Raw genomic sequence first — 20,058 nt, 5'->3', positions numbered from 1 at the left:
GCCACTGTTCCTGGCTGCACACCACTTTTTAAAACTTGTACCCATTTTAGTGCTTTCCTTCGGTTTAATTATGCAAACTAGACAAAAAAAAAAAAAAAAACCTGCTGGGATGTTGTGTGGTCACAGAATCTGAGATGGTTGTTGAAGCCAGAGAGCAGCTCGACGTGGGACGCCGCTGCAGCGAACCCGCACCGTCCCGCAGGCCTTCCAGACCCGTGGCTCCTCTCCCCGCCGGCGAACTGAAAAGCCTCTCTCGGTGCTAGGGACCCGGCCTAGCGGGGGCCTGCGTCCCGCCCCCAACGGCGCCTGCCTGCATCTCCCGTGAGCCTCCTCGGCTGCCACTCTACGAGAGGCAAGCACTTCCGCACCTCGGCCGCCAGCGCCGAGCGAATCCTCGCCGGGTGCGGCGGGGGGAGTCCGGCAGGGGGCGGGACTTCCGCTGGCTCGGGCGCACGTCAGTCAGGAGGCGGAAGCGTGGCGCCGGCGGGAAGGTTGTAGTGCGGCGGCTAGGGTACCGTAGCCTGGCTGCGAGTGGTCGCGCCCCCTGGACCGCCGAGACCTGCCAGCGGGGCCTCCCGGGGGCCGGCCGCATCCCGGGTAAGTGGGGGAGCCTGGCGGCGCCAGGCGAGGCATCGGCGTGGCCCCGGCGCTCCTCTGCTGCTGCCTTTGTTGCTAGAGGACGGCGGCCTCGCAGCCGACCTTGCCGCTGAAGTTTGCTCGGCACACCTGCGGCTGGGCACTGTCCGGAGACGCCCGGCCCCATCCCTGCTCTGCGACCTCACAAGGTGGTCGTGATTACCCCTGCAGCCTTAACCTGGCTTCGCTCCAGCCTCATGGGAGAGATTCATTGACGGCAACCGGCAACTGCTTTTCTCTAGCCTCGTGTTTGCGTGCGGGCATGGGCATCACTTCTGCAGAATTAGTGCATTAGTTCTATCTGCAGCACGATGCCTGCTTTTTATTTTTGTGGCAGGGTCTGGCTCTGTAGCCCAATTGGCCTGGCACCGGCGAACTTCCTGCTGCAGCCTCCTGTGTTGGATTCCGTAGGCGTGCACCACCGTAGATTTTCTTTTATTTATTTTTAAAATTTATCTTGAGGTTCTGGGGAGACGGCTCAGCAATTAAAGGTGCTTGTCTGCCGGCCAGGGTCCGTACACCTGTACCCAGATACACAAGGTGGCTCACTCGTTGGAGTTCTTTTGCAGCTGTAAGGAGTCCTGGCGCGCCCATATTTTCTCTTAAATAAGGATATATCAGGGCTGGGGAGATGGCTCAGCTATTAAAGGCACTTGCTTGCAAAATCTTTTGGCCCAGGTTCAATTCCCTAATACCTGCGTAAAGGCAGATGTAAAAAACAAGTATATGGCATTTGTTAGCAGCATTAAGAGACTCTGGCAAATCCGTTTACATATGCACACACACACACAAATATATATATATCTTTAAGGTAGGACCTCGCTCTAGCCTAGACTGCCCTGGAATTCACTATGTAGTCTCAAGTTGGTCTTGAACTCACAGTGATCCTCCTACCTCTGCCTCCTGAGTGCTGGGATTAAAGCTGTGTGCACGTACATATGTGCTTCAAGAGTTTTTTGTGGGGGAAAAAAAGGTTTATTTTGGCTTACAGACTCAAGGGAAGCTCCATGATGGCAGGGGAAAATGATGACATGAGCAGAAGGTGGACATAACCCCTTGGCCAACACAAGGTGGCCAACACAAGGTGGACAACAGGAACAGGAGAGTGTGCCAAACACTGGCAAGGGGAAACTGGCTATAATACCCATAAGCCTGTCCCCAAAAATACACTGCCTCCAGGAGGCATTAATTCCCAAATCTTCAAGAGGTTTTTGCCTCTTAAAAGAAGTGCCCAGTCTGGCTTTAGAGTGTCTGGAGAATTGATCTGGATGGGTAGGTTTTGCAAACAACCCTCCCACCCCAGCTCCCACCACTTACAGAGCATATTTGTTAAAAAGCTGTGTGTTTGGCAGGGTGTGGTGGGGCATGTCTTTAATCCCAGCACTTGGGAGGCAGAGGTAGGAGGATCGCCATGAGTTCGAGGCCACCCTGAGACTACGTAGTGAATTCCAGGTCAGCCTGAGCTACAGAGAGACCCTACTTTGAAAAACCAAAAAAAAAAAAAAAAAAAAAGTTGTGTGTGTGTTCTTGAGGGTAGGAGTGGGGTTTTGGCTTATTTTGGGATCTACTCAGGGCCTAGTATAAAAATACTTAGTTTGGAACCAGCAAACCAAAAGTATGCTTACTAATTTTGCCACAGCATTTATGTGTATAAAAAAAATCATAATAGATAACATTTAAAAAATTACTTTTGGTCGGGCATGGTGGCACACGCCTTTAATCCCAGCACTCAGGAGGCAGAGGTAGGAGGGTCGCCATGAGTTCAAGACCACCCTGAGACTACATAATGAATTCCAGGTCACCCTGGGCTACAGCAAGACCCTACCTTGAAAAACAAAACAAAACAAAACAAAAACCTCTCAAGCATATTATGTAGTGTATGGTGCTAGGTAAGACTTGTTAAAAATGTAAGTTTTTGTTTCTTTTTAGTTTTTAGTAGCACAGTAGTTGCTGGGGTATAGTTGTTCTTTTGTTTTGTTTTCTTTTTCAAGGTAGGGTTTCACTCTAGCTGAGACTGACCTGGAATTCACTATGTAGTTAGTCTCAGGGTGGTCTGGAACTCATAGTGATCCTCCTACCTCTACCTCCCCAGTGCTGGGATTAAAGATGCGCGCCACTATGCCCAGCTTGGGTATATTAAAAAATGAATGAAGAGGTACCACACAGATCTGGGGATTTTTCATTCTAGCAGTGATCATATGGTTGTATTCAAAGGGTTTGGTATATTTGGTAGTGATTGCAAATATGACCTAATGATGTACATTATAGAACAATGCTTAATGTTGGCATTAACATCTTCAAGAATAAACTGTTCATTTAATAAAGTGCTTGAGGCATTTGAAGAATTTAAGGCGGCCTCTGCCTTTAATCCCAGCACTTGGGAGGCAGAGGTAGGAGGATCACTGTGAGTTCAAGGGCACCCTGAGACTATATAGTGAATTCCAGGTCAGCCTGTGCTAGAGCGAGACCCTACCTCAAAAAAAAAAACCAAACCAAATCAAAACAACAGCAAAATAAAACAAAGTCTGGTGCATTTTATGTGTGTACTAATATTTTTTTTAACAGATGATTGTAAAGTGATGATCAGTTGCCACCAGATATAATTGAAACAGAAAATAGGAAGATGGCAGCAAATCCTTCAGGACAAGGTAATGTGAGCTGGAATTTCAGTTAATTACTAGCAACTTTCCCCCTACAAACTACATGTATTTGAATTAGAGAAAGTTTATATAGGCAGTTATGGGATCTTGAATTAATGAATAACAAAGTGCAACCCCAGATTTAAAGTTGGTCTACTGTTAAACTTGACACTTGTGTTCTCTCTCTCTTTTTTAACTTGAAATCGTAATCCACTTGTTTGTTTGTTTGAGGCAGAGTTTCATATAGGCCAGACTGCCTCAGCCCTCTGAGGGCTGGAATTGTAAGTGTGAGCCACCAAATCCAGCTTAAAAGTAAAATTTAGAGCTTAGCAGTCAAGACGTTTGTCTGCAAAGCCAAAGAACCCAGGTTTGATTCCCCAGTAGCCATGTAAAGCCAGATGAACAAGATGGAACTTGTGCCTAGAGTTTGTTTGTAGTGTCTAGAGGCCCTGGCGTGGCTATTCTCTCATTTTCTCTCTGCCCCTCTCCCTCTGCCTCTCTACCTCTCTCTCTCAAATAAATAAATAAAATATTTAAAAAATTAAATTTAATGTCTGGAAAGTATTAACTCTCTTTGCATTTCCTTCCATATAACCTGAAGCAGAGGACAGGTGTGGTGGTACATGCCTTTAATCCCAGTGCTTGGGAGGCAGAGGCAGGAGGATCACCACAAGTTCGAGGCCACTCTGAGACTACATATTGAAGTTTTGGTCAGCCTGGGCCAGAGTAAAACCCTACCTCGAAAAACCAAAAAAAAAAAAAAAAAAAAAAAAAGAAGAAGCCTGAAGCAGAAAAAAAGTTTTTAAAAAAATTATAAAGGGCTAGAGAGATAGCTTAGCTGTTAAGGTGTTTGCCTATGAAGACTGAAGACCCAGGTTTGATTTCCCAGTACCTCCATAAGCCAGATGCCAAAGGTGGTTCATGTGTCTAGAGTTCAGTTGCAGTGGCTAGAGGCCTGGGCATGTCCATTTTCTCTCTCACTGTCTATATATATATAGACCTGTTTCTTTTTCTCTCAAATAAAAAATAAATAAATAAACTGAAACAGGCCTTTTTGTCAGCTCTTAACATCTGTTTGACTTCGGTACCAATTCCTTCCTCCCCCCCCCCAAGGTGCAGTCTCACTCTAGCTCAGGCTGACCTGGAATTCACTATGCAGTCTCAGGGTGCCCTCAGACTCTTGGTGATCTTCCTACCTCTGCCTCCCAAGTGCTGGGATTAAAGGCATGCACCACCATGCTATGCTCAGCTTCCCAATTTTTTATTTTGTTTTTTCAAGGTAGGGTTTCACATTAGCCCAGGTTGACCTAAAACTCACTCTTTAATCCCAGGCTGGCCTCAAACTCACAGTGATCCTCCTACCCCTGCCTCCCAAATGCTGGGATTAAAGGCATACGCCACCACACCTGGTCCATAACATTAGAAGTTTTTTTCATTTATTTACTTATTTATGAGAGAAAGAATGGACACACCAGGGCCTTTACCAACTGCAAGCAAACTACAGATGCTTGTGCTACTATGTGCACCTGGCTTACATGGGTTCTGGGAAATTGAACCTGGGTCCTTAGGCTTCTCAAGAAAATGCCTTAACTGCTAATCCATTTCTCCAGCCCACATTTAAAAAATGTATTTAAGAGAGAGAGAGAAAGAGGCAGATAGACAGAATTGGCCTCCTGCCACTGCACATGAACTCCAGATACATGTACCACTTTGTACATCTGGCTTGACATGGACACTAGGGAATTGAACCCTGGTCATTAGGCTTTGCAGGCAAGTCCCTTAACTGCTGAGCCATATCTCCAGCCCCACATTTAAAAAAGAAATGTTTCTGTTGTGTTCTGTTGCTTTTCTTTTTAGTTTTATTTTTGTTTATCTTCGTAGAAACGGAATAATATAGTGTGTATCTGTTTGTGTCCAGCTTTCCTTCACTCTCCTATGAGGTTATTCCTATTGTGCATGGATCTACAGATCATTCTTTGTTATTATGAAGTAGTGTTCCTTTGTATCACACTTCAATTATTCATTCTTCTGTTTGCAAACTTGAGTATTGCCTCAGTTTTGGCCACTGTGAATAAATTTGCTTCAGAAGTCTTTTTGTAGATAAATGTATTTTTATAGTGTGGTGGTTTGATTCACATGTCCCCTATAAACTTAGGTATTCTAAATGCTAGTTTCCCCAGCTGATGGCAGTTGGAAATTAAAGACTCCTTGAGGTGGTGTATTGTTAGGGGCAGGGTTTATGGGTGTTCTAGTCAGTTTCCCCATGCCAGTGTTTGGTACACTCTTCTATTGCTGTTGTCCACCTGATGTTGGTAAGGTGGTGATGGCCACCCTCTGCTCATGTTGTCTTTCCCCCCTGCCATCATGGAGCTTCCCCTCAAGTCTTTAAGCCAAAATAAACCTTTTTTTCCCCATAAGCTGCTCTTGGTCGGGTGATTTCTGCAGTCAGTGTGAACCTGACTGCAACATATGGTCAGTGTCAGTCTTTTGCATTTACCTTCCTGTTGCTGGGACAAACACCCAACCAGAAGCAGCTTATGAAGGAAAGGGTTTATTTCGGGTTTACAGATTACAGGAAAAGCTTCATCATTGTAGAGGAAGCTGGCTCACTTCATCATATATCCACAGCATAGACTCAACATGAACAGCCAGAGCTCAGGCTGGCTCTCTACACACGTAGGAGGGCTTGATGCAAGGTCCACCACCAGTGACACATCTGCTCCAGCAGGGCTTTCTGCCTGCTGGAGACTTAAGTAGGAGGCTTAATCTTAATCAAAATACTTAAGGCTATGGGGGACATACATTTACATTTAAACTACCACACAGTCCCTTTCCACAGTGATTGTACATTTTTGTTGTTTTTGGTGGTGAGGGTTGAACCCAGGGCCAGTGTTGTCAGTCTTTTTAATTTTAGCCATTCTGGAATAAGGTTACATTTCTTTGTAATCTATCTTACCTTTTCCTGGATGCTAATCATATTTATTGAACATTGTAAATCTTCCTTTGATAACTGTTTGTGCCTGTTTTTTATTTATATTTATTTATTTATTTATTTGATATATATAGAGAATGGGCATGCCAGGGCCTCCAGTCAGTGCAGACACACTCTAGATGCATGCGCCCCCTTGTACATCTGGCTAATGTGGATCCTGGGGTATCGAACCTGGGTCCTTTGGCTTTGCAGGCAAATGCCTTAACTGCTAAGCTATCCCTTCAACCCATGTGCCTATTTTTTGCTCATTAAGTTAGTTTTTTTATTTTTTAATTTTATTAGAGAAAGAGGCAGAAAGAAGTAGAGAATGGGTGCACCAGGGCCTCAGCCACTGCAAACAAACTCCAGATGTATGTTCTGCCTTAAGCATTTGGTTTATATGATTACTAAGGAATTGAACCTGGGTCTTTAGGCTTTGCAGGTAAGCACCTTAACTGTTGAGCCATTTTTCTAGCCCTAAAATACTTATTTTATTTTATTTATTAGACAGAGACAGGGAGAGGGAGAGAATGGACTTGCCAGGGCTCTAGTCATTGTAAACAAGCTCCAGATGCATGCACTACCATGTGCATCTGGCTTACGTGGGTTCTGGGGACTCAAACCTGGGTTCATAGGCATGCGCCTTAATTGCTAAGTCATCTCTCCAGCCCTAAAATATTTTTGAGACTCAGACTTTTACTCAAGGATTACATTTACTCATAAATTACTTGTTATTGGCCTATAGGCTGTGCTTATGTTTTATCAGTTTTTAATTTTTTTTTCAAGGTAGGGTCTCACTCTAGCCCAGGCTGCCCTTTGTAGTCACAGGCTGGCCTGGAACTAATAGCAATCATCCTATCTCTGCCTCCCAAGTGCTGGGATTAAAAGTGTGTGCCACCACACCTGGCCTTATCAATATTTTTTTCACCTTGTGTTTCAGATTGGAATTTAAGACTTTTAATAATTCTAGATTATGTATGATTATGTGTGGGAAACAACTGTGGAAATATTTCTTATGGCCCTTACAAGTAACTTCTCAGTGTTGTGGAGGTGCTTTCTCTGCTAAGCTCCTAACTTGTACCTTTCCCTGAAGTTAGTTTTACAACCATGTAACTCACCCACTTAAAGCAATGTGGCTAGGTTTCCTCTGCCTTTGGCTTGAACAGCACAGATGACCAACACTGACAGGGAGTGTTTAGAGATACTGGCTCATCTTAAGCTATGCCTTTGCCCAGTTCCTCAGTGACCTGGTTATACTCTTGACCCAGAAGAGTATGTATGCATGACAAGTGCTGACCATAGTCTTGAAGACAGCACGGAATTGCCCATAGAACTGCCACAAGTGCTGACCATAGTCTTGAAGACAGCACGGAATTGCCCATAGACCTGCCACAGACCTGTTGAAGACAACAGGTGGGATTAGTGTCATTACATTTGTGAACTGTGTGTGTGTGTGTGTGTGTTTTCTGGAACAGCAGAATCCAATAGGTCATAACCCTAAAATCTCTTCCTTTAACAAATATGTAAGGATTACCTAAAGTCAAAAATAACTTATCCTAGCTGGGCATGGTGGTGCACACCTTAAATCCCAGCACTTGGGAGGCAGAGGTAGGAGGATTGCTGTGAGTTCGATGTCACTCTGAGACTACATAGTGAATTCCAGGTCAGCCTGTGTTAGATCAAGACCCTGCATTAAAACAACAACAAAAAGTTCCTTATCATTTATCCATGCAGTATTCAACTTGTTCGTGTATTATTGTTTTTTGGCTGTTTATTAAAAATTCTAACGAGTACCTGTGAGCAAAAGTGATTGCCGCAGAACATCAGAACAGCTGTGACAGCAGACGCCACAGATTCACCCTTGGTTTAGTCGATGCCAAGGGCCACTTTCTTTTTCCTCAGGCTCCTCATGTTCGGTGTAACTCCATGGTTAGTTCTGTTCCTCAGGCTCTGCTCCTAAAAGCAGCTTGCCTACTGTTGTATAAATGACTCCAGTGGTTAGTTTCTATAACTCCAGGGCTGTGCTCCCCAACTGGGCAATTATGAAGCAATTATAGCCAGTCATAAATTAAGTTGCTTATAGCCAAGATTTGAAAAGCAAAGAGAAAACAAAAAATGTCTTAAGAATAAACACTTCAGTACTGGATATGAGCTCATTTAAAAATGTTAGTTGTTGCTGCATGGTGGCCCACACCTTAATCCTAGTACTCCGGAGGTAGAGGTAGGAGGATCACTGTGAGTTCAAGGCCAGCCTAGTGTTACAGAGTGAGTTACAAGTCATCCTTGGCTAGAGTTAGACCCTACCTTGAAAAAAACACAAATAAAAGAAAAAAGTAGGTTGTGCTGACTCTCCCCAAATAAAAACACCCAGGAACTCTGGATAGTAGCCCTGTAGTCACCAACTAGTTACTCTAGTTGCTCCCCCATCCATCATATGCTCAGGCTGATCTGAAATTCACTGTGTAGTCTTAAGCTGGCCTCAAACTCACGTGATCCTCCTGCCTCTGCCTCCCCAGTGCTGGGCTTAAAGGTGTGTGCCACCATGCTGGTCCATATGCATCTTGTATTATTTCTTGGGTTAGTCTCTATGCTAATGCTTATCTGAACTTTTAACAGATTTCCCTGTTGTGGATCTCACCAATCTGCAATCCACTCTGTCACCACCAGGGGGTTCTCCTAACTTCAGAGAATAATCCATGTCTTGTCCCTTTCTAAATATTGGTAGTAGCTTCCCATTGCTTGTCTCAGGCAAATCAAGTTCTACATATTATCACAAAGGGGCCGTAAATCTTTGGTTCCTTCCTACCACCTCAATTCCTTTTACGTATAATTTTGTGCTGGAATCATTTTGGATGTCCACTGGAGAACTACTTTGTGAGTAAAGTCCCTTAGAGATCTGAGGTCACAAATGTTGTATTGAATGAAAGTGGAGAGAAGCAAATACCATTTGAATTTTCTGTCTCAGAGCTATATTAAATCCTTCTTGAAGTAGGGCACTTCTTGAGATAGGCCTGTATGTAAGAAAAGCAGGTAATATGCATAGAGCTGGGTGTGGTGGTTTACACATTTAATCCCAACACTGGTGAGGCAGAGGTAGGAGGATTGCTGTGAGTTTGGGGCCAGCCTGAGACTACATAGTGAATTCTAGGTCAGCCTGGGCTAGAAGGGAGACCTAGCACAGCATGTCAGGTTGTCAATACTGGGAGGTGGCTTGTGAGACACAGTTTGTTAATAGTTCTGTCAGAGGAAAGTACTTAATGAGGAAGGTAGGAACTAACTAGCAGAGAAGAGCCAGTGGGGGTAGACTGAGCGAGTAGCTCCTCTCTCAACCATGTCCTTGTTACCACCAAAAAATTCAAATAGTGCTTATTCTTTCTATAGCTGAGGGCTAGTCATGCCCTGCTGGACCAAGACCAGGAACACTGAATCCTGTGTCCAATATTCTTTTTTTGAGATAGGCCTCATGTATTTTAGGCTGGTCTCAAACTTGCTGTGTGCTGTATAGTTGAGGATAAACTTAACTTCTGTTCTTCCCTCTACCTCCCAAGTGTGGGGATGGCAGGTTGTGTGCCACCAGACTTTGTAGAGCGCTTCTTGACCATACTGCTTCCTGTAGGGAGAAGGGCTTTATTAGACTACATAAGCCCTGGTATCATTTGTGTGCTGGCTTGCTGTGTTCTCAGATTACCAATCAGGAACTGAGTGTGGGGGGCAGGGAGCTGGTGCCCTCTATTCTATGCTGGTTTGTCCTGTTTGCACTGCACTGGGGGCTTGCCTTACCAGGACATTGCATTCTCAGCTGGACTGACCCACTTTCATTGCTTGCCTTGGGAACAGAAAGGGGCATTTCAGGGATGTGTGCATTGATGCGGACGTTCTTTTCTCAGGTAACATGTAGGCAAGAAAGGGGGAGGTGAGTTAGAATGAATTACTTGCAAGGCACACAGATCGTCTTTTTAGAAATGCCAGAATATATTTTGAATTATGCACAAGGGGGGAAATCTCCTACCAGTAGAGTTTGAGGACAGTGCATAAGTGGGCAGAGAAGGAAAGTGGGAGATGATAAATTCTGAAAATGATGTGCCATAGACACATTTTTCCCAAACTCCTGGTCACAGTTAATATGATGGTGCCCAAGTTAAGGAGCATGTTTAATTGCAAGTCTCAGCTGCTTTTAGTTCAGGCCAGTCACAGTATGAATGCCCTGAACATGCTGGCTAGCTCCAGCCAATCTCTGCCCCTCTCCAGATCTCTGCCCCCTACCATTTCTTCCTCATTATAATCAGTTTAAGTTCTTATAACCTCTCGTATGGGTATTCTTTTAAAAAAAATATTTTGTTCTTATTTATTTATTTGACAGAGAAAGAGGGATGGAGGGAGATAAAGAATGGGCGCACCAGGGCCTCCAGCTACTGCAAACAAACTCCAGACATGTGCACCCCCTGTGCATCTGGCTAATGTGGGTCTTGGGGATTGAACCTGGGTCCTTTGGCTTTGCAGGCAAATGTCTTAACTGCTAAGCAATCCCTCCAGCCCTCACATGGGTATTCTTTGGGGTGCTTAGCTGCATCCTGCTTGGAAAGTGGTCTTATCTCACATTCATTCTTCTGGCCTAGTGATTTTATTCTCCTGAACTATAATTATTTTCTACCCCCTCCTCTTTTTTTCTCTTCCTTTTTCTTTCTTTGTTTTTCAGTATTTTTAAAATTATATATTTATTTGAGAGAGACAGAGGCAGATAGAAAAAATGAGAATGGACATGCCAGGGCCACCAGCCACTGCAAATGAACTCTAGACACAAGTGCACTTTGTGCATCTGGCTCACATGGATACTAGGGTATTGAACCTGGGTCCTTAGGCTTCGCAGGCAAATGCCTTAACCACTAAGCTATATCTCCAACCCATGTTTTTCAGTATTTTGACCCTCCCATTTGTGTCCTCCTGCAGACTAGGGATCAGAAATGCCAATGCCTACAGATAATACAAACACTCCGCTCAGGATTGTGACAAACTTGAGAGGGTCCCTCTAAGGGAATAGTTAGCTATTCCTTGGTTTTAGTTTGTTGTTGCTGTGGAGGGCACAAAGATCTTTTGTTACCAGATTGTGAGATATGTTTTCAATGACTCTAGAAATTTGAGAACTTAGTGTGCAGTCCTTCATTGTTTACATGTTGGCATTTCATTTAGGGCCAGTGCTATTCCTGACGTAGGACTTTGCAGCATCTGCTCGAGATCTTAACCATGTTTGAAGCGTAGAATCAAGCCCATTCTTCTGTATTTGATAAAAAGAGGTATCTATATATACTATCAGTTATGCTCCATTTCTTTCTTAGAATTGCTTTCTGGTCATTTGCAATACTTGGACTTATTCCTTGAATAGTTATATCATTTCTGGGCTGAAGAGATGGCTCAGTGTTTAAGTGTGTTTCCTATGCAAGCATGAGGGCCTGAAACCACCCAAGTTGGAGTCTCCAGATCCCATATATACTGCTGGGTATGGCCACACATACCTGTAACCCCAGTCCCTCAAAGGGGGAGCAGAGAACAGAATTTCCTGGGCTCATGAAGAGCTGAAAGATCTGGTATGGTATCAGAAAGAAACTGGCTCAGACAAGAACAGGTGGAAGAGCAGTGGGGCAAGATGGTATCCAATGATATGCTCTGATCTCTTGAGTGCATGGGGCACCACCAGGGCACATACGTGTGCATATATACATGTCACATTACTTACACACAAACAAAAAATTAATTTCTGAATGAAAGTACTTAAAAAGAAATTATTGTGAGTTGAATAGTTTTAACGCTTTTTTTCTTCATGAAAGAGGTTTTTATAAAAAAAACCTAGAAAATTACACCTGTAAATTTGACTACAGTGTTTGGGGCTCCAACATTTTGTTTAAAAAATGTGATAATTCATATTAGTGATTAAAACTATTTAAGTGCTGCGATATAGCTCAGTGGTAGCATGCATGCTTCAAATGTACAAGGTCCTATGTTCAATCCCCACCTCTTGCAAACACACAAAGCAAACAATCTGGGCTGGAGAGGTGGCTTAGTGGTTAAGGCAGTTTGCCTGCGAAGCCTAGGGACCCAGGTTCAATTCCCCAGAATTCACGTAAGCCAGATGCACATGCTTCTGTGGTTCATTTGCAGTGGCTTAAGACCCTGGCATACCCATTCTCTCTCTCTCTAATAAATTTTTTAAAAATACTGAAAAAAAAACCAAAAAACAAAAAAACACCAAAAACCCCTGTCTTCAAAGTCCTCAGGAAATATATTTGCATATGTATCCATGTATTATGACTATTTATTTATTTATTTGTTTTTCAAGGTAGGGTCTTGCTCTAGCCCAGGCTGACCTGGAATTCAATATGTAGTCTCAGTGTTGGCCTGAACTCAGTAGTAATCCTCCTACTTCTGCCTGCCATGTGTTGGGACTAAAGGTGTGCACAGCTGTGCCTGGCATTATTTATTTGTTTTAACAACAAGCTCTTGTGCTGGAGAGATTGCTCAGTGGTTAAGATCTTGCCTGCAAAGCCTAACGACCTAGGTTTAATTCCCCAGTATCTACATAAAGCCAGACGCACAAGGTGACACATGCATCTGGAGTTTGTAGAGGCTGCAGCCCTGGTGTGCCCATTCTCTATGTGCCTCTTTCATAAATACATACATACACATTTAAAGATCGGCTTTTGTAAATCCCAAGCCGGCCCTGAACTCATTATTTAGCTAAGGTTTGACCTTAGAGCTCTGATCTTCCTACCTCTACCTCTCAGGTACTGGGATTACAGGTATGTGCCACTGAGCCAACTTTATAAAGTGGTGGGTATTGAACAGGGCTTTGCACATGCTAGATAGACACTTCACCAGCTGAGCTACATCTCCAGCTCCTTTTTTTTTTTTTTTTGAGATAGGGTCTCACGTAGCCTTGAGCTCACTAACCTCCCAAGTACTGAGATTACAGGCATGTTCCACCACATCTTAAAGTTGCTGGGTAATGGGCAGTAGGGAGTAAGAACTTATGCATAAGTTTATTCCCATGTTAGAGAACAGAAATTTTGCTATCTGGGTTCTAGTTGGCCTAGGTTATAAGATGCTTATTACTTCTTTTTCTCTTTGACCCCTCTTATTTTCTTTAGGTTTTCAAAACAAAAATAGAGTTGCAATCTTGGCAGAACTGGACAAAGAGAAAAGAAAATTACTCATGCAAAACCAATCTTCAACAAATCATCCTGGAGCTAGGTATTAACTCTTATTTGGGGCAATATTACAGATGATGATATTTTTCAAGAGGAAGTGCTGCAGAGCAGGCACTTTGTGGACGTCTCCTGTTATCTTGAGAACAAGGTTTACATTTCATTACACTGTCCCTTACTGCTATCTTCCTAATTGTGGTCGTCTGTGAGCTCAGTCCTGCACGTGTGTGCATGTGTGTGTGTGTGCACATGTGCATGTGTGCGTCTATTTTTCCCATGACCAGGTGTCTGGTAGCTGCTGTAGGATCTGGTAAGTACCTCTAGGGGTTTTTCATTCATAATTTTTCAATTATACATATGGAATATGGTTATGCTAATTATGAAAAACACATCTTTAATTCCAGCACTTGGGAGGGAAGCTGGGGTAGGAGGATTGCCATGAGTTCAAGGTCAGCCTGGGCTACAGGGAGATTCTACTTTGATTTTTTTTTTCCAAGGTAGGGCTTCACTCTAGCCCAGGATGACCTGGAATTATGTAGTCTCGGTGGCATCGAACTCATGGCAATCCCCCTACCTCTGCCTCCCAAGTGCTGGGATTAAAGGCATGCACCACCATGCCCAGCTGAGACCCTACTTTGAAAAACCAAAAAAAGAAAAAAAAAATTTTTTTTAAACAACAAAACTTTGGACACAACAACTAGTGAGATAGGGGAATTTGTGGCCTTTTGCCTGAGCTATGCATCCAACACTGCCAATCCTCAAACTGCTTAAGACAGCCTTGCCTTGTTAGCATCAAGGTAAAAAAGAAAGAAAAGAAAAAAGATATGTCTGCAAAGCCTAAGGACCTCAGTTAAATTTTCTGGTACTGGGATGGAAAGATGGCTTAGTGGTTAAGTGTTTACCTGTGAAGCCTAAGGACCCCAGTTCGAGGCTCGATTCCCCACAACCCATGTTAGCCAGATACATAAGTGGGCGCACACATCTGGAGTTTGTTTGCAGTGGCTGGAGGCCCTGGTATACCCATTCTGTCTGCCTTTCTCAAATAAATAAATATTATTAAAAAAGAATATATAAGGAAAGAAAAAAAGAATATATAATGAAAAATGTGATTGCAAAATAAAGCCATTGGGGTTGGAATGTAGCTCAGTGGTAGTTTGTGCTTAGCAAGCACAAGGCCTGGGTTGTCATTTCTAGCACTGCTCATACAAACCAGACACAAGAGTGTGAACAGGGAATCTTTTCAGATTGATTGATGAAGCACCTGAAAATTGTGAAGAAAGTGATCTCAAATGTTTTTGTAATAAGTAGTGATTAGTATGAAATTAACATATTATTTAGCTTGGTTTAACCATTTTGTAGTGTTATACAAATATTATGACTTACACTATAAATAAACAGTTTTTAATGTGTCAGCTATACCTCAGTTTGTTAAAAAAAAAAGATAATTTACTACCACAAAAATGTGCCAATTGAATATATCTCCATTTTGGATGTATGGATGTATGTGTATAATTTATTTTTTAAGAGAGAGAATAGGTGTACCAGGGCCTCTAGCCACTGCAGACAAACTCCAGATGCATGTGCCACCTTCTGCATCTGGCTTACATGTGTACTGGGGAATGAAACCTGGGTCCTAAGGCTTTGCAGGCATGTAAGTGCCTTAACGGCTAAGCCATCTCTCCAGCCCTGTAATTACTTTTTTCTTTTATTGGTTTTTTGAGGTAGGGTCTCACTCAGGCTCAGACTAATCTGGAATTCACTATATAGCAGCCTCGAACTCTCGGCTATCCTCCTATGTCTGCCTCCCAAGTGCTGGGATTAAAGGCGTGCGCCACCGTGCCTGGCTTCTGTAATTACCATTTTCTGTTGTTGTTGTTTTTTGGTATTTTATTTATTTGAGAGTGACGGCGGGGAGGGGTAGAGAATAGATGCGCCAGGGTCTCCTGCCACTGCAAACGAACTCCAGACGCATGTGCCCCCTTGTGCATCTGGCTAATGTGGGTCCTGGGGAATCGAGCCTTAGGGGTCCTTAGGCTTCACAGGCAAGCGCTTAACCACTAAGCCATCTCTCCAGCCCTTGTTGTTTTGTTGAAGCAGGATCTCACTGTAGTCCAGGCTGACCTGGAATTCACTGTACTCTCGGGGTGGCCTCAAACTCACGGTGATCCTCCTCCTTCTGCCTCCCAAGTGCTGGGATTAAAGGAATGCGCCCCATGCCCAGTTTGTAATTACATTTTTGAAAAAGGTAATGATGTCCCTGTCTTAAGCAGCCAAATAACCAAGGTTTCCATTTTAGCATTGCCCTCTCCAGACCCTCTCTCAACAAGGACTTCCGGGACCACGCTGAGCAGCAGCACATTGCAGCCCAACAGAAGGCGGCTTTGCAGGTGAGCTGCGTGTAGTATAGCTGATACTGCCATGTCCACGGAGATCCTGGGTCTACAAGCCATTTTGTACTTCAGTGGAGCGATACTAATAAAAGTGTTCCACACACACGTAATTGCAGTAGTTTGCTGATGTTCAGTCATGCCCAGAGGAGTTGAAGGCCCAGTGTGGTAGTGGAAGGATCACAGGTGCTGAGGCAGTCATGACTGATGTTCTCCTGTGCTTGCTAAGGGATTGCTGGTATAGATGGAAGATACTTGAATGGACAAGATGATCTAGAAAATTGAACTACCAAGTTTAGTAGGACCATAGATTTATTTATTTATTTTTTTTTGGTCTTTTGATGTAGGGTCTCATTCTGGCTCAGGCTGACCTGGAATTCACTATGTAGTCTCAGGATGGCCTTGAACTCTCGGTGATCCTCTTACCTCTGCCTCCCGAGTGCTGGGATTAAAGGCGTGCGCCACCACGCCCGGCTGGACCATAGATATTTTTAAAACTTGTCATGTTATTGCCTCAGCTGATAGTCTTCTTGGTTGATTGTTTGTTTTAAATGGTCAGTATAGGGCTGGAGAGATGGCTTAGCGGTTAAGCGCTTGCCTGTGAAGCCTAAGGACCCCGGTTCGAGGAGGTCCCACGTTAGCCAGATGCAGAAGGGGGCGCACGCGTCTGGAGTTCGTTTGCAGTGGCTGGAAGCCCTGGCGCGTCCATTCTCTCTCTCTCCCTCTATCTGTCTTTCTCTCTGTGTCTGTCGCTCTCAAATAAATAAATAAATACTTAAAAAAAAATGGTCAGTATAGCTTGCATGGGAAATACTTAAAGGCTATTACCGTAGGATTATAACTGTGATGCTCCACCAGCTTGAAACATATTACTCTCTAGAGTAGTAAACAGATTTAGTTCTGTATTCATCTTGGATAATTTAATATTCCTAAACACCTTGGATAAGATATATATATATATATATGTTTTGGGTTTTTTTTTTGGTTAAGTATGTTGTAATTTGCTTATACCTTTTTTTTTTTTTTTTTTCAAGGTAGGGTCTCACTCTGGTCCAGGCTGACCTGGAATTAACTCTGTCATCTCAGGGTGGCCTTGAACTCATGGCAATCCTCCTACCTCTGCCTCCCGAGTGCTTGGATTAAAGGCGTGCGCCACCACGCCCGGCTTTGCTTATACTTTTAAACAGAGTTCCAGAATTGGAAGAGACACTTAAGATCATCTTTAGATGGCTTAGCAACCATGTTTTATGGTGTTTTTTAAAAATTTTTTTACAAGGTAGAGTCTCACTCTAGCCCAGGCTGACCTGGAATTCATTACAGTGGTCTTCTTACCTGGATTCCTGAGTGCTGGGATTAAAGGTGTACACTACTATGCCCCACCAATTCTTTTTCTTTTTCTTTTTTTTAATGAGAGAATTGGCACACCAGGACCTCCAGCCACTGCAATCGAACTCCAGACATAAACACCATCTTGTGTGCATGTGTGACTTTGTGTGCTTGCGTCACCTTGTACATCTGGCTTACGTGGGATCTGGAGAGTTGAACATGGGTTTTTAGTTTTAGGCTTCACAGGCCAGCACCTTAACCACTAAGCCATCTCTCCAGCCTCAGTTCTGTTTTTTTGGTTTTGGTTTTACAAGGTAGGAAAGCTAGCTCAGGCTGACCTGGAATTAGTCTCAGGGTGACCTCGAACTCATGGTGATTCTCCTACCTCTGCCCCCTGAGTGCTGGGATTAAAGGTGTGTGCCACCACTTCTGTCATTCTCCTTTTTTTTTAAACAAGAAGGATGTTACTGGTGGCTTTCTGTTAGCTACATTTCGGGGTTCTCTACAAAATGCTTCTAGGGTTTTTGTTTGTTTATTTGTTTTGTTTTTTGAGGTAGGTTCTCACTCTAGCTCAGACTGACTTAGAATTCACTCTGTACTCTCAGGATCGCCTCGAACTCACTGTGATTGTCTTACATCTGCCTCTCGAGTGCTGGGATTAAAGGTGTGTGCCACCACTCCTGGCATGTTTTTTAAGTTTTCTAATTTTTTTTCCTTAGTATTTTATTTTTATTTATTTATTTGAGAGACAACAAGGCAGGTGGGGGGGAGGGAGAGAATGGGTGTACCAGGACCTCCAGCCGCTACAAACAAACTGCTTTCATGGGTCTAGGGGGATTGAACCTGGGTCCTTTGGCTTTACAGGCAGGTGCCTTAACCACGAAACCATCTGTCCAGCTCACTGCTAGTTTTTAATCATTAGTAATCACTCTTTTCTCCCTCTCCTTCCAACTACTGCCCTTTCTCCAGCATTTTGTTTTGTTGCCCAAAAGCAGACTTTGGAAATTAGATGGGTACTGCTTTTCTTCACTGCAAGAAACAAAGCAATTCATGTCTTTTACTCTTCTATTGGCTAAAGAAAATCACAGAGAGATAGAGGGGTGATAAATGAGTACCTCACATAACTTGTTAATCTGATTATTGTCCATCTTCTATGTATTTCAACAAAATTAGCAGCACAAGAACTGATTTATAAGTATATTTGGCCTCAAGGATTCAGAAAGGATACACACACACACACACACACACACACACACACACACGTTTGTTTATTTACTTGTTTTTATTTATTTATTTTTGATTTTTCAGGTAGGGTTTTGCTCTAGCCCAGGCTTTCCTGGGATTCATATGGAGTCTCAGGGAGGCCTTGAACTCAGGCGATCCTCCTACCTCTGCCTCCCAAGTGCTGGGATGAAAGGCATGCGCCACCATGCCCAGCTAGGATAAGTAATTTTAATGCCTTGGTTGAAAAAACTGTGACTTAGCAAATAGCTTAATTCTGTTTGTTTGTTTTTTTAATCTCAGCATGCTCATGCCCATTCATCTGGATACTTCATAACGCAAGACTCTGCATTTGGGAATCTTATTCTTCCTGTGCTACCACGCCTTGACCCAGAATGAAGGAAGTATCCGTCATGAAAGGGTCTTTGTGACAACAAATGTCAAAGTACTCTAATTCAGCTCTGTACAAACTGACTCCAGAATTTTGGTGAACTTAAATATGTTTTTGTTTCTGTAAAAGAAAGGTATGTGTAAGTGACAGCGTGACGAGGAGGAGAGTCGGGATAACCAGCACGCTGGAAGCTGTACCGTATCCTTGAAGAACTGATTAGGATGGCTGTGTCGCCATTGATTTTTGATTCTTAATCAGATGGAATTGAACAGTCCTGTGAAATCAGCCATCATGCCCCACGCGTTGGATTGAATATATCATGTCCATAATAGCAGTCAAGAACCGTTTATTTACAGGCTGGCCATGAAGCCTGGGTTTGACCTTCAGCCCACATAACCCAAGTATGGCCGCATACTCCTGTCATGCCCGCACTCAGGAAGCAGGAGGATCAGAAGTTGAAGGTCATTTTTAGCTACATAGTTCAAGGCTAGCCCTGGATACATGAGGCCCTGTCTTAAAAAATGTCTTTAAAGAAATGAGGATGCATTTTAGTATTCCAAATGATAGGCTTAAATTACATGCATACATATTTGCAGTTTAGAAGGGTTATGCCAGTGTACTAGAGTCACAATTTCCATAAATGTTCTTTGTGAACTCACGACTAGTTCTTGTCTCAATAACCCAAAACAAAACTAAATTACCAACCAGTCTTAAACATATTTTACGAATAAATACCATTATAAATGACGTGCCTAAATGCTGTTATGAAAACCAGCTAAGTAATGTAGTGGATTTAAATTTACACATCCTTGGGCTGGGAAGATGGCTTAGCGGTTAAGCGCTTGCCTGTGAAGCCTCAGGACCCCGGTTCGAGGCTCGGTTCCCCAGGACCCACGTTAGCCAGATGCACAAGGGGGCGCACGCGTCTGGAGTTCGTTTACAGTGGCTGGAGGCCCTGGCGCGCCCATTCTCTCTCAGTCTCTCTCTGCCTCTTTCTCTGTCTATCTCTTTCAAATAAATAAATATAAAACAAAAAACATTTAAAAAAAAAAAAAAAAAATTTACACATCCTAGCCGGTGTGGTGCATGCCTTTAATCCCAGCACTCGGAAGGTAGAGAAAAGGATCACTGTGAGTTCAAGGCCACCCTGAGACTACATGGTAATTCCAAATCAGCCTGGGCTAGAATGAGACCTTACCTTGAAAAACAAAAGCAAACAAAATTTATGTCCTTATTTAGTGTTACTATATAAATGGTGTGCCTGAGTACTTTCTTTGTTCATTTTTATCTA

At 43.3% G+C, this 20,058-nt stretch overlaps 1 protein-coding gene across 2 annotated transcripts; it reads left to right on the top strand.

Moving 5' to 3' along the window:
• The first annotated feature begins 464 nt into the window (after positions 1-464).
• On the top strand, positions 465-19,571 carry LOC123457771 (INTS3 and NABP interacting protein). 2 transcript variants are annotated; one of them, XM_045142404.1, is made up of 6 exons: positions 512-597; positions 3,202-3,284; positions 11,434-11,537; positions 13,386-13,488; positions 15,739-15,829; positions 18,680-19,571. In XM_045142404.1, the coding sequence occupies exons 4-6, from the start codon at positions 13,451-13,453 to the stop codon at positions 18,773-18,775; spliced, it is 225 nt and encodes a 74-aa protein (XP_044998339.1). In that variant the 5' UTR covers positions 512-597; positions 3,202-3,284; positions 11,434-11,537; positions 13,386-13,450; the 3' UTR covers positions 18,776-19,571. The 2 variants fall into 2 exon arrangements, with proteins under 2 accessions (XP_044998338.1, XP_044998339.1); XM_045142403.1 differs by lacking the exon at positions 11,434-11,537 and having other exon boundaries at positions 465-597.
• The last annotated feature ends 487 nt before the right edge of the window (positions 19,572-20,058 follow it).

Source organism: Jaculus jaculus, chromosome 1 (genome assembly GCF_020740685.1).
Source record: "Jaculus jaculus isolate mJacJac1 chromosome 1, mJacJac1.mat.Y.cur, whole genome shotgun sequence".
NCBI lineage: Eukaryota > Metazoa > Chordata > Mammalia > Rodentia > Dipodidae > Jaculus > Jaculus jaculus.
The sequence above is the reverse complement of the archived record's forward strand: the minus strand, read 5'-3'. Positions and strand labels throughout refer to the sequence as shown.